Source organism: Lepidochelys kempii, chromosome 8, assembly GCF_965140265.1.
Source record: "Lepidochelys kempii isolate rLepKem1 chromosome 8, rLepKem1.hap2, whole genome shotgun sequence".
In the NCBI taxonomy this organism is placed as follows: domain Eukaryota; kingdom Metazoa; phylum Chordata; order Testudines; family Cheloniidae; genus Lepidochelys; species Lepidochelys kempii.
Window position 1 is genome coordinate 90,816,150 of NC_133263.1, and position 12,498 is coordinate 90,828,647.

Sequence of the window (12,498 nt, forward strand, 5' to 3'; positions counted from 1 at the left end):
AACTGGGTGCCTTATTCCTTTGAAAATCCCACTTTATAACTCCATCCTCTAGTCTCATGCTAGACTCCAGAATGACTCCCCCTGTGATTAATTTTAAGGTCAATGTCCTTGATTCACAGAAGGCTAGGGGATTAGCAGCAGCTGCACGATCTTCTTCACAATGATCACCTGTAAGTACCAGAAATCTGAAGCTGTATCAGTACCTAGGTAGAGAGATGGTGGTTTAGCCTCCTGAGCTGTAGCTCACGAAAGCTCATGCTCAAATAAATTGGTTAGTCTCTAAGGTGCCACAAGTACTTCTTTTCTTTTTGCAAATACAGACTAACACGGCTGTTACTCTGAAACCTCCCCTCTAGCTATTCATTCCACCCGTGGAATTCATTCCATTTCCACTCTCTAATGAACCTGCCCTGCCAGCAACAACATGCACAGTGTGCTTTTTAAACTCTAGACCATTTTGAATAAGAAACTAAAAACAAAGCACCCAATTTCCTTTTCCCCCTCTCCTTTGTATTACTGTAGCCTAAAAATGACCAAAATGACATAAACCCACTGTCCTCCATCTGCTGTGGAACTTTTGGTTGATGCCAATGAGATGTGTGTGCGGACTGAAGGTAGTGAATGGCTCCAAATACATTTTAAAATCCTGGGTCAGCCTGAGATTTTGTGCAGGCCAAAGGATATTTGTCTATTCTGTCCCAGGAGCAATTCTGAAAATAGGAAATACTATTGCATTGGGAACACTGACAGATTGTTGCACTATAAGGAGCCTGGCAAGCCCCCTTAACTAGTGTGATACTACTGGGCACCTTTAGTGCTAACTTCTCCTCATAAAATGCTGTTTTGAGGTTTATAAGGTGGCCATGGATAAATACATGCATAATACATTCCATATATATACTAAAGCACCTTTTGTCTGGAAGTATCCAAATTGCTTCAAGGTCTATAGGTCAAATCCTGCATGTCTAGCTCCTGCCAGTGATCCAACTGAAGTCAATGGAAGGAACAGAAGTTAGTAAAGCCAGCTGGATGTGGCCATGTAAGTATATGGAAATCACTGCACACTAGCATAAATCCAGCTCTCTCTGGGCCATATCTCTGAGGGTAACAGAGCACAGTAACGCCAAACAGCTAATTTTAAGAGATGAATTAAAACAGAGGAAATTAGGTAGGCATAATTTAATTACCCAGTCTGGGTAATTGGAAAACTACTAGATTAAGGAATTACCCAGGGGCCAATGCCCTGTATTTGCAGCAAGTGCACTTGGATATTTAGCAGTCATGGGCTCTATCCTGTACCAATGGGAGTTTTGGAAGGGCAAGAGGGATCAGGGCCTGGTCTGAGGTTTCCTCTAAAAATGTCCTGTGCTGCTATTTCCAAAAAGGTATCAGAAGAGTGCAGGAGTTTACAATATTTTTTTCAGTTGCAGGAGTGCTACCAAGAATTCTGCCTTAAGCAACTAGAAGGTGAAGGTTTGATATTACTTTTGAGAGCTCTCAAACCAGAACATGGGAGAAAAATAAAGAGTGACCTATGGATTATATTAAGAAATATGATGAGGGGAAGAAAAGTTTTTCAACTACAATTTTAAAGGCTTTTAGCACTTTAATTTAGTGAATATGGCTTATTAACGTGATAGCGGATAAATGCCTGTAAAGAAGACTATGCAGCTGAGTCAGTACTTTATAGAAGCCATTCCTGCAGACCTTCCTTACACAAAACTTACACAGGAGCCATGGTCTATCACTACCAAATGGCCCTTTCATAAAATACTTCAGTAATCATGCACAGCATGGTCTATACACACACACACCCGCCCCAAAGCATGTATTTTATTGTGTAAATAAGGTAGATTTTTAAAAATCCCTGCAGCTGCAGTGCTCCCTAAACAGTAGCCACTGCACAAACCTAACTAGAGATTTCACTGAGACCGGATATTTCCCAGTCGCCTTAGTAAATGATATTCTCCTATTCCATCATCCAAGTGTCTTGTGTTCTTATAGCATTGGAAAGGCAAAGCCTGCCATGTACTATAGTACAAATACAGACGACGTATAAGCAAGATAGTCCGTCCCCCCCCCCCCTTAAAATTCGTGGTGAGGGGCTCATAGCTCCGGACTTCGCCCACCTTTTCATTCGTGCCTGGGCCTTTATCACGTGCCCCTTTTGATCGATCACTGGGTGAGTCGAAGACCGCAGGCTCTTCCAATTGACAAAACCCCTTCCAACGACTAGGCGACACTGCTCACAGAAGGGAAAAGCTGATAAAAATACATGGTCTGATTAAACGTAGAGTCTGCATGGGGAGGACAAGGACACGAAGAAAGGACTCCACATCTATCAAAGGTGCCGTGCAAACTCCACCTCCCCACCACCCTGCCAAGGGAGAAACTTCGGGATCCAAGTCCTTTGGGATTTGGGTAGGAGTTATTCATCTTAAACCTTTAGTTGCCTGACTTTGATGTGTAAAATAAATGTAGTAATCGGTTCCCTTCCGGCTGAGTGCGTAAACCAGCCACTATTTCATTAACAAGGTTCAAAGGGGCCTCCTCCCATATACAGGAGTTTGGGAGAAAAGAGAGATCGGGGACCCTTTCTTTGGAGAATTGTAATTGGTGGAGTAGTTGGACCCATATAAAATACAGACACAGACATATAAGCCTCATTCGTGCTTTTCCTTTCTGGGACCCGATCCTGCGTCCCCAGAGATGGGCAGTCTGGTGTGTGTGGTGAGACTTTGAAGCCGGCTGCCTCGCCTTTGCAGTGTAGCCAGACAGAGGGGAAGCTCGAGGGCCCGCACCCCACGGTGGGAAAATGCAAAGCCCGATTTATAGAAGCACCGTAAGACGGGCGCTTTCCTCCGGTTCCCGCTGAGGGTGGGAGTCACCTCCGTGAAAGCACCGCACGAGAGGGGAGATTCCCCGTGCAAGGCCTAGACCTTGTGGGGGTTCTGGTTTCAGTGGCGAGGAATAGCCCGCCGGGGGTCCGTTTGAATGACCCTAGCGCTGGGATTCTCGCCTCTGCCGTCATGCCCGGTGGCAGATCAATTATTATGTAACTCCGATGCGCCGAGACCGTATCGAGGGAGGAAAACAGCGCTTGGGTCTGCAGCGAGCCATTTCCGCTTTAGTGCCAGAGCTCAAAAGAGTGCCCGAGGATTTTTCTTTCTAAATAAAACCGGCTGTAAAAGTAAGGGCCAGATCCTCAGCTGGTGTCAATCGCAGCGCTACACCGATTGACAGCAATGGAGGAAACAGGGCATTCCTTAGACGGTGTGTTCCCAATTTCCATCCATGTAAACGATTTAAAGTACTAGTATTATTAAAGTGTTATTGCTAGCGGCTTATACATTCCACTAAACCTCCTCTGTGGTGAATGAAGAATGTTACTGCATGTTTAATAAATAACCAAAGTGAGAGGAAAAATTGGCTCTGGATAACTACAGCAACTGCAGAGCATGGTCATTTTCCCAGTGTTTAGGATCTGGTTACTTTTAATACACTCCAGAGGCCAGCGTGACATGTCTTACACTAACAGGCATCTGTCACCAACCGTGTCAAGTTTTGCCATATGTGTCGGACGGTTTGTAGAAATGGGGGGAGGATGGGGAACCCCAGCAAATACGACTTTCGTTGCTTGGTTGAGTTGAGTGGTTTTGCTGTTCACTGTGGAAACTTTCCTACTCTGCTGGGATGGTTATGTGCAGGGGTCAGGGAGATGGGGTTCATAGCTGTGTCAGGGCTTCCACCAATGTAAAACGGTGCAGTTAAAGAAGTGCGAGAAGTCATAGGCGATCCCCCACGTTTCAAATTGCTTTTTGGCTCAGCAATCGAAATATTTTGTTTTTGCTGAACATCTTGGAGAAAATCTATGGCAATGGGTTAGGAATGTTTCTTCTCTCTCCCTAACGGTCTGTTCTTCGTGGGATTCTTTTAAACCCTGTTTAATAAAGGAATACTATATATTTCTTTGGCATCCAGCTGCATTAGTGCCCAGAAATTTTATTTTCTTTCAAGCCACACGAAAGGACAAACATACAAAGGAAGGGCCCGATCCGGTTGGTATCCGAGTTAATGGTAATGTTCCCGTTGACTTGAGAGGGAGCAGGATCAGAAAGTGCTTTTTGGAAATACTGTACAATGCATGAAAAAAAACACAGCTGCTGAACTCAGTGATGTGTGGACCTGTCTGCTTATGTGCTATTCGTGGATCTTCCCAAAATATTATGGCTATTCACGGGACTATCAAAATAAAGGATCTCCCTTTTCTGCACACCTCACTTCAAAGTCGTCTGTTTCTCATCGTCCGCGTTAACCCGCTTACCTCCTCCAGACCTCTATAGAAATCTGTCCCATTCCCAAGTTACAACACTGGAGTGTGCCTCTCACAGTCCTTTCCCCGAGGAGACCCTCTGTATATCACTGGGGGGAGGGAGGGGAAAGAAGTCTAGAGAAGCAGCTATATAGACCGCGGGGGTCGGGAGCTGCTCCAGACATCTGGGAAATTCGTTATCTACCTAACGCCCCCTACAGGTCTCACTCCGCTATTACAATTCTGTGACCCTCTGGGAGCCCCAAAGTGAGATTTCACCTGCGGCCTCTGGGTTCATTTTGCAATGCTCCCTAATTCCTTTCTGTTTGAATTAATGATTTCTCTTCCCGTCCTACTTCTAGGTGATGGGTTCTTTGCCCTGCAATATCCTTGTGCCTCTTGCCTGTGTAATACAGGACAACGGGACATTTGGCGTTGGCTTTGCAGAGACGGCAACAGCAGAAGCTAGAATAGCAAGGTCTGAGTCAGCGGCGTGTGTAGCGGATCATAGGGGCCGAGAGACAAAGACGCTATAATAAACCCTTCGGAAAAAAAATCCACGTAATAATTACATAACGTATCCCATCATTACAAGAAAACCAAACGCGATTAAAAGGAATCCACTCTTAATTTAATAAAGAACCTAGGAGAACAATTGATCAACTCCGTATTATTTTATAACCTATTAATTTAAATTACTGTAATGTTCCAAGCAGTGGGGAATATACTTGGGCTTCCCTCTACCATGTTTGTTTTTCTAATTCGATTTGCACATTTTCCTGCTGCGCCTAAAACGTTTACACTGTAATGATATTTACGTTTCTCTCTCAAAGAAGTACCTGATCTCTGGAATCTAAAGAGAACTATTCAGCAGCTTTAGAGAAACAACAGTTCTCCCGAGCGCACCCCCCACCCCCACCCCCCACTACTGCGATAGCTCTGCTGGCCTGTTATGCAGATCATGGGGGGAAAGAAAAGAAAGAGAAATGTCTCCAATCTCCGTGTCAAAGGAAACTAGTTGGGAAGAAAGTTGCCGGCTATTTTGCCTTCTTCCCACCCCCGTCTGCCTAATAAATAGTACGAAAAGGCCTTCCAGTTTAAAGGCTGCTGCTTGTTCTGAACACACATGCAGGGCCGGGAGGTATTATTGCTATGTACGGAAATATGAGGGAGTAATTTTATAAGTAACAAAGGATCAGGAATGGAATGAGCCCCCTGTTATCCAATGTCAGTTAGAAGCTCTGGATCAGCAGCTTCTTGAGCCTAAAAGTGAATTCAAGAAGAGCCTCCTTTCTCTTTTCCCAGGGGTATCAGCTAAATATAGAAATAACCTCTGCGTGTGTTGCACAAATCATGCACCATTTGCTGTTTGTGTAAAACCGATTAGCTAGACACAACTGTGAAACAACTTGTTACTTTTATAGCCGCAGCACACAAACAAATTTAGATCTGTTTAGTTTTCCTTGTAAAAAGAGATTAGAGGAGTGTCCATGTAGGGACCTGCATGAAGAGCCTCTGATATATAATCTCTTCTTGGTTAAGGTGACTGTTTTTCCTTTCCGTGTCAGATGATTATCAGGTCCTTATTTATAAAGTTCAAACTATCCAGTCACCAGGCAGCTTGTTTTATTTTAGTATATGTATCCCGAGGTATAAATGTTTACTTAGGATGCAATAATATTTACTGTTTACCAAGAAAACAAATTGTGTATAAGGCATTTTACAGCAGACCCTATACTTGAAATAAGCAACACAATCAGTGCTGTAGTAATAAGTCGTTAAAGCCTTAATATAGCTGATTAATTGAACATGCATATTATGCATTACATTTTACTAACAAGAGGAGATTCTTGTCTATGTGGAATGTGAACATTGACATTTTATTGCCGATACCTGGGGTGAAACTGACACGTTTTTGACCGAGGACAGAATAGAATAATAAAATATTTTCAATGCATATGAATGAATGCTTTTCTTACTGTCTTGCTTCTTTTTTTTTTCAGACTGAAAACAAATGTGTTTTTAATTCTATCAGACTTTATAGCGAATTATTTTCGGCATCGCTCTTAGTCACTTTAATTTGGCCCAAATATATATATATATATTTGCAACTGTTCTCGAAACTTAGTTATTAGAAGTCTACAACATAAAATAACCTTAAATATATTAAACATTTCTCATTTCTTCTTCTTTATAGATTCAGTTGTTTAATAATATAATATTTGCCTTCTATTAATAATGAAAGATTCATACAACTAGATTCGTGGTGCACACATATTAATTCTACCGCAAAATAAATTAGTAAACATCCTTTGATTGCCATGAGGTTTAATTTAAAACTGTATTTTTAAAATTGCAAATAAATGCACATAAAAAGTATATTCAGAATAATGAGAGATATTATGAATTTTGTGCTACTTTAACTGACTGTATAAATACATAGTCATAGTAGAAAAATAATATGTTTTGGGGAAATATTATCTCGCGTTCTAAAGCGTTAATGTGTCTCAAACATAATCTAATTGGGATAACGTTTTATTTTTATTCTGTTGATTTAAATTAGATTTTGCCATGGCAAGCCTTTCGGTATTGCAACTGGATTGGTTTCCTGCTCACTGCGCAATTGCGCTGACAATTTAGGCTGAATAAACTGAAGTTATCTGCACTAATCGTCTATTTCATTATGGTAGGCACTAAACAAATATGGGATCTTAAATTAGTCAAGATCTATAGAAACAATAACTAACATAACTAGCGTGTTATTTAAGAACAACTCCTGGAAAGGTTACTTGAATTAAAGGGAAAGTTAGGTATTTACAGAAAAAGGTTAGTTAGTTCAATCATTTAAAAAATCTTCTCATCGATACATTATACACCTAAATTGTCACCCGATCAGACTCTCTCTTTAGTATATAATTATCAAATAATACAAGGAACAGCATTTTAAAAATTTATTTACAAAGTTGTGTACAACACGAAGGAATAACATTTAGAATACATATATTCATTCATATATAAACAGACTTCTATAATAGAATGACTGGTTTTTTCTCCTTTTCCCCCCCAACATTTCTTTCTTTGTTTGTTTAATAGTTAAAATTTCCCCGCTTTTTTAATACATTTTTTATTCTTTTCAATAAAACTGTTTGGAGAGTAAGAACCTTCAAAAAAAGTGAAAGTTCAAAGCTCCTAATCCCTACTGTTATTTGCCTTTTTAAAAAAATAAAAACCCCAAAAGTAAAGTCAATAATTTTTAATACAAATATGTACAAATGTTGGTTGGATTCCCCCCCCCTTTTTTTACCTGTACAGAAAGCATTCCTTGTGTGCTTGTGTGTGGGTTTGGCTTTTTTTTTTTTTTTTAATATAGGGGGATTGGGTTTTTTTTTTTGCGTGTACAGTTTGGATCCTACCATTTTTGTGCAGGTTTTTAGTTTGATTTTGTTAGAGTCCAGGGGTTTTGTCTGTGATTGATAGGAAGAGAGGTTGGGTGTTTCCCCCCCTCGAGTGTCTTATTTATAGATAGATGGATATAAAATAATAATAATAATAATAATAAAAAAGCAAAGAATCAGCACTGAGCCCGGGGTAGTTCTTAATTACTGGGCTGGCCATTTTGCCTGCACGGCTGCCGCGGATGCTGCGGGCTGCAGGAACTGTCCCGAGATAATGTTTGTAGGCACGCTCAGGATGGGGGCGATGGCTGCTGTGGTCCGGGTGAGGGACAGCGGCTGGTGGGCCATGAGGGCGGACTGGACGGTGACCGGGGGCCGGAGGAAAGTCTGGGCGCTGCTCCCTGAGCTGGTGGCCGACACCCCGATGATGTTCTCGATGCTGAACGAGGGCCGGCTGCTGGGCTCCGACTTGATGAGGGAGCCGGCGGCGCTCAGGCTGTTGAGCTGCAGCTGGAGGCTGGGGCTGAGCTGGGAGTTGAAGGCTTTGCGGCTCAGCTCGCTGGAAGGCAGCAGCGGCACGGCCGGGGGCAGCATGGGCCCCACGGGCGGGATGTAGGGGTACTGCAGGGCGGCGGCGGCCGGGTGCGGGTAGGCGCCGGGGTGCAGCCCGTAGGGCCGGCCGTAGGGGCCGGCCAGGCTGTAGGCGCCGAAGCTCTGCATCATGAGCGCCGTCTGCTCGCGCAGGTGCTCCTGCTGGTGGCGCTTGAAGCGCTTCCTGCGGCGGAGGAAGCTGCCGTTGTCGAACATGTCCTCGGACTGGGGGTCCAGCGTCCAGTAGTTGCCCTTGCCCGGGTTGCCCGGCTCGCGGGGGATCTTGACGAAGCAGTCGTTGAGCGAGAGGTTGTGGCGGATGCTGTTCTGCCAGGCCGGGAACTTCTCCCGGTAGTAGGGGAAGCGGTTGCTGATGAACTCGCAGATGCCGCTCAGCGTCAGCTTCTTCTGCGGGCTCTGCAGGATGGCCATGGTGATGAGCGCGATGTAGGAGTAGGGCGGCTTCACCAGGCTGTTCTTGGGCTTGCTCTGCCCCGGCAGGGCCCCCCCGCCGCCGCCGCCGCCGCCGCCCTCCTCCCCGCCGCCTGCCCCCTGGGCCCCGTCCGCCGCCCCGCTAGGGGTGGCCTCCGCCGGGCTGCCGCTGCGCTCCGCTCCTGCCCCCGCCTCCCTGGGGAGCAGCAGCTCCTCCGCCTCCTCCAGGTGCAGCCCGGCCGGGCTGCCGGCCTCGCCGTCGCTGTCCTTCTCCAGCCCTTCGTCCCCTTCTCCCACCACGTCGATGTCCACATCTTCGGCCGTCAGGACGGTCTGGCCGGACATGTCGCTGGTGCTGCTGCTGCCTGACAGGGTCATCACCGCTCAGGGGAAGGGGGGCACAGGGGAAAGGGAGGGGGCTGGGGGGGGGGAGAGAGAAAAAGTGAGACGGGAGGGGAGGGGAAAGGGGGGAGAAAGAGGTGAGCTGGGCTTGGTGGCTTCTCCAGCTGGCACCTGGGCTCAAACCCCCCCCTCCCCTCCCCTCCCCAGCTGCTGGGCTTCTTGGTGGCTTCCCCCAACAGGTACCTGGGATCACACCAAAGTCCCCAGTCTGCGGGGCTCGATGCCTTCTCCACCAGGCATCTGGGATCAGATCAAACTCCTCTTGGAGCTGCTGAGCTTCTTGGGAGCTTCTCCAGCAGGGCAGCCGGCATCAGGTCAAACTCCTCCGCCGATTCCTTTCTGCTGAGCGTGGTGGTTTCCCCAGCAGGTCAAACTCCTTTACTGGTTCCTATAAGCAGATATTTGGGATCAAACGTCTCTGCCGGTTCCTGCTTCCCCCAGCAGACATATGGGATCAGATCAAACGCCTCTAGCAGCTGGGCTGGTGGCTTCCCCAGCAAGCAACTGGGATCCGATCAAAACTCCTCTACTGCTCATCTGAGCTGCTGCTGCAGGTTAGATCTCTTTAAACTCAGCCTTTCCACCTCTTCTCTTAAAGGGTGTCTTGCTTCAGTCCTCTCATTCGTTTCCCCCCACCACCACACACACTTCCTCTCTCTTGTTTCTCTTTCCCCTTTTTGGAGGGAGGGGGAAAGGTATTTCTAGACGCGGAGAGAGAGGGAGGGGGGAAATCAGGGTGTTATAAGAACTCACTTGCCACTTTGAAAGTCCTTTTTTAAAGACTGGCTGATAGATTACTTTCCAGTTAAAGATATACTAGGAGGCGTGGCCACGTGACCGCCTGACGTCAGGCGCCCCACTGTTAAGCCATGCAAAACTCAAGTTGTTTCATGGAATTGTCAACAAAGAGACAACAGTGGCTTTACTTATCACGATCATATACAAGCATCATTTCAGCCCACAGCCTCCCTTCACGCTAGCTAGGGACTCCAAAATAGGACTATATCAGTGTGAAACCATTAGTCTGCCTTTATCTAAGATTACAGGTTAGCAGCATTTCATTTTTATTACATGATGGCTGGAGCTTTTTTCAACAATGGTGATGCTGGAATTCTATAAACAGGCAAAAGAGCGAGAGAACAACCATTCTGATTTTAACATTAAAAAAAAAAAGTGAGGGCTGTTTTTTATTTAAATGCAAACGCCCTGCGAAATGCCAAAGGTCAGGAGCAGAGCCTGAACTGTGTAGGTATTGCCAATTTGGTTTATGAGCACCATCGCCTCCGACCAAATATACACTAAACGGCTGCATCATCATATTAATGCTTAACAACAACAACAACAACTTTTGGCTCTGAAATCACTTTCCGGTAGGTTCCCCCCCTCCCCCCAACAGCAGCATCAGCTGGAAACCGAAGATCAGAAAATGGCTATTGATTAATCTATTAGATTAGTTGCAGAGAGAAATAAAAAAGACGTAAAATAACAAAGGGAAACTATAAATAAAGAAGCCTTTAGGTGCCCCCATTTTTTTTTTTTGGCAGAGGTGTTAACGACATAATCATTGCCAGCGTTAGCATATGAAAAAGTAGGAAATGAGGGAGTGTGTGAATGTGAAGACTCTATTCACCAGAGTGCAAGGTAAGCCTTGTCCCAAGGAAAGGGGGCTCCAAAGAGGGGGAGGCAGGGTTACAAATTCTATTCCTTTTGTGACAAGGGGATCTGTTTAAACTGAGAACAATAACACCTGGGTAGGTCGGAAACGGTTTGCTCAGTGGTTTTCTTTTCTTTACTTCTTTTTTTTTTAAATCCCTGTGTATTGTTTGAACGATCGCATGTGTTTTGGATTTAAAAAATATATTTAAGTAGAAAACTGCAAAAGGATAAAACAATTTCCGATGAGCAATTATTGTTCGAAAGGGCACATAAACTCTTCCCTCCGCCCCCTTCCCCCTTTAAAATAAATCAGAGAGATCGGTAATGTCTGTATTAACATATTGGTCTCTCATTAAAATCCCTCCCTGCCTAAAAAGAACATATAACCGTCCACATAGGGAAATCAATAATCCTCCCTACCTTTTATATTAACAAATGGGGAAAACCATGTCAATTGCTTTCCGATGCCTGAAAGGTTTATTCGGTTCAAACAAAAAATGTAAGGTTCACTTTACAGTGCTAAGAGCAGGTGAATATCACAACTACAGAGCAGCGCTCGCTTTAGTGGGATAAAAATATTGATGAGTGAAGATCTGATGGAATATTTTACAGAAGACGTTGGGCAACAGATAGATTGATTTATCCCCTACCCAGTGGGGAGAAGATCTTAATCAAACTTGCTTCAATATATACTGTAGGTATACGGTACAGTATTGCTATTTAAATGATCCGCGCTGGTCACTTGGAGTTAACACTTGCGCTAACTCTGTTGTTTTTATATCTGTTTTGGGGAGGTAGTTCGAGATAATGTGAGCATTCATTTTCAGGAGAGATCTTCATCCAAATAAATCTGATGGCTGGGTCTGACCTAGCAAAAGTTTAACGAATGGGTATTTTTTTAAAAAAAGTGACAACACTTAAAATGCAAAGATAAAAATCCTCTTCTAAAATTACCATTATAAATGTGTCTAACCAAAAAAGTCGAACTCTCAAATATATTTTTTTTAAGTTTTGAGAGAGAGAGAGGAAAAATATCTTTCCTTTCCTGTGCTGAAATGAGGTTGTGATTGTTTTAGATTTAGACTGACTCTCTCTATGCATTATTTAAAAAACAAGCCAACAAAAAATCCCCGGACAAACCAACAAAAAACCCCTCGCACGCAGCCAAGGAAGATTTTAGACAAGAAAGCAAGCCCCCACCATTGCACTATCCCAGCTCGCTCTCTGCACGGAAGCGCCGCTCGGTGCTTTGAAAGCCAATGTTTTTCTCGATGATTTTTGTGTGTGTGTATCTGTGCTTTATTGATTGCCGTCTTGTGTCTTCTTTGCGCTTTCTCCAAATGATCCTAATTTATATTTTGCCATCTGGACAGCAAAGCTCTTCCTCTGGTGCTTTAAAAACCTGCTGGAGCTATGGCGAGGCTTCTCGCAGGGAGCTGAATTTGTCCTACCATTAACACACAGAGACACAAACAGGATTCTCTGTGCGTGTGTATGTATATTACACTATCACTCTCTGAAATCTCCCGGGGTGATGGTGGGGGAGATGAACTCCGAAAACCCACCGTTTCATTTGTTGAGCTTTTCTTCGACACAATAAAAGTCAAATTAATTGATTCATACCATTAATTACGGTGCTTAGCGTGAAAAGAAACGTCTCCCCTCGATTAGAGCTCTATTGTGCTAATCTCTTGTTCAATCAGTGTTACC

The 12,498-nt window shown here is 44.4% G+C and overlaps 1 protein-coding gene across 1 annotated transcript; it reads right to left on the bottom strand.

The window, feature by feature from the left end:
- Nucleotides 1-7,911: 7,911 nt before the first annotated feature.
- Nucleotides 7,912-9,108, bottom strand: FOXD3 (forkhead box D3). Its single transcript, XM_073358249.1, has one exon. It carries the CDS (start codon nucleotides 9,106-9,108, stop codon nucleotides 7,912-7,914), a length of 1,197 nt encoding a protein of 398 aa, XP_073214350.1.
- Between the last annotated feature and the right edge of the window lie 3,390 nt (nucleotides 9,109-12,498).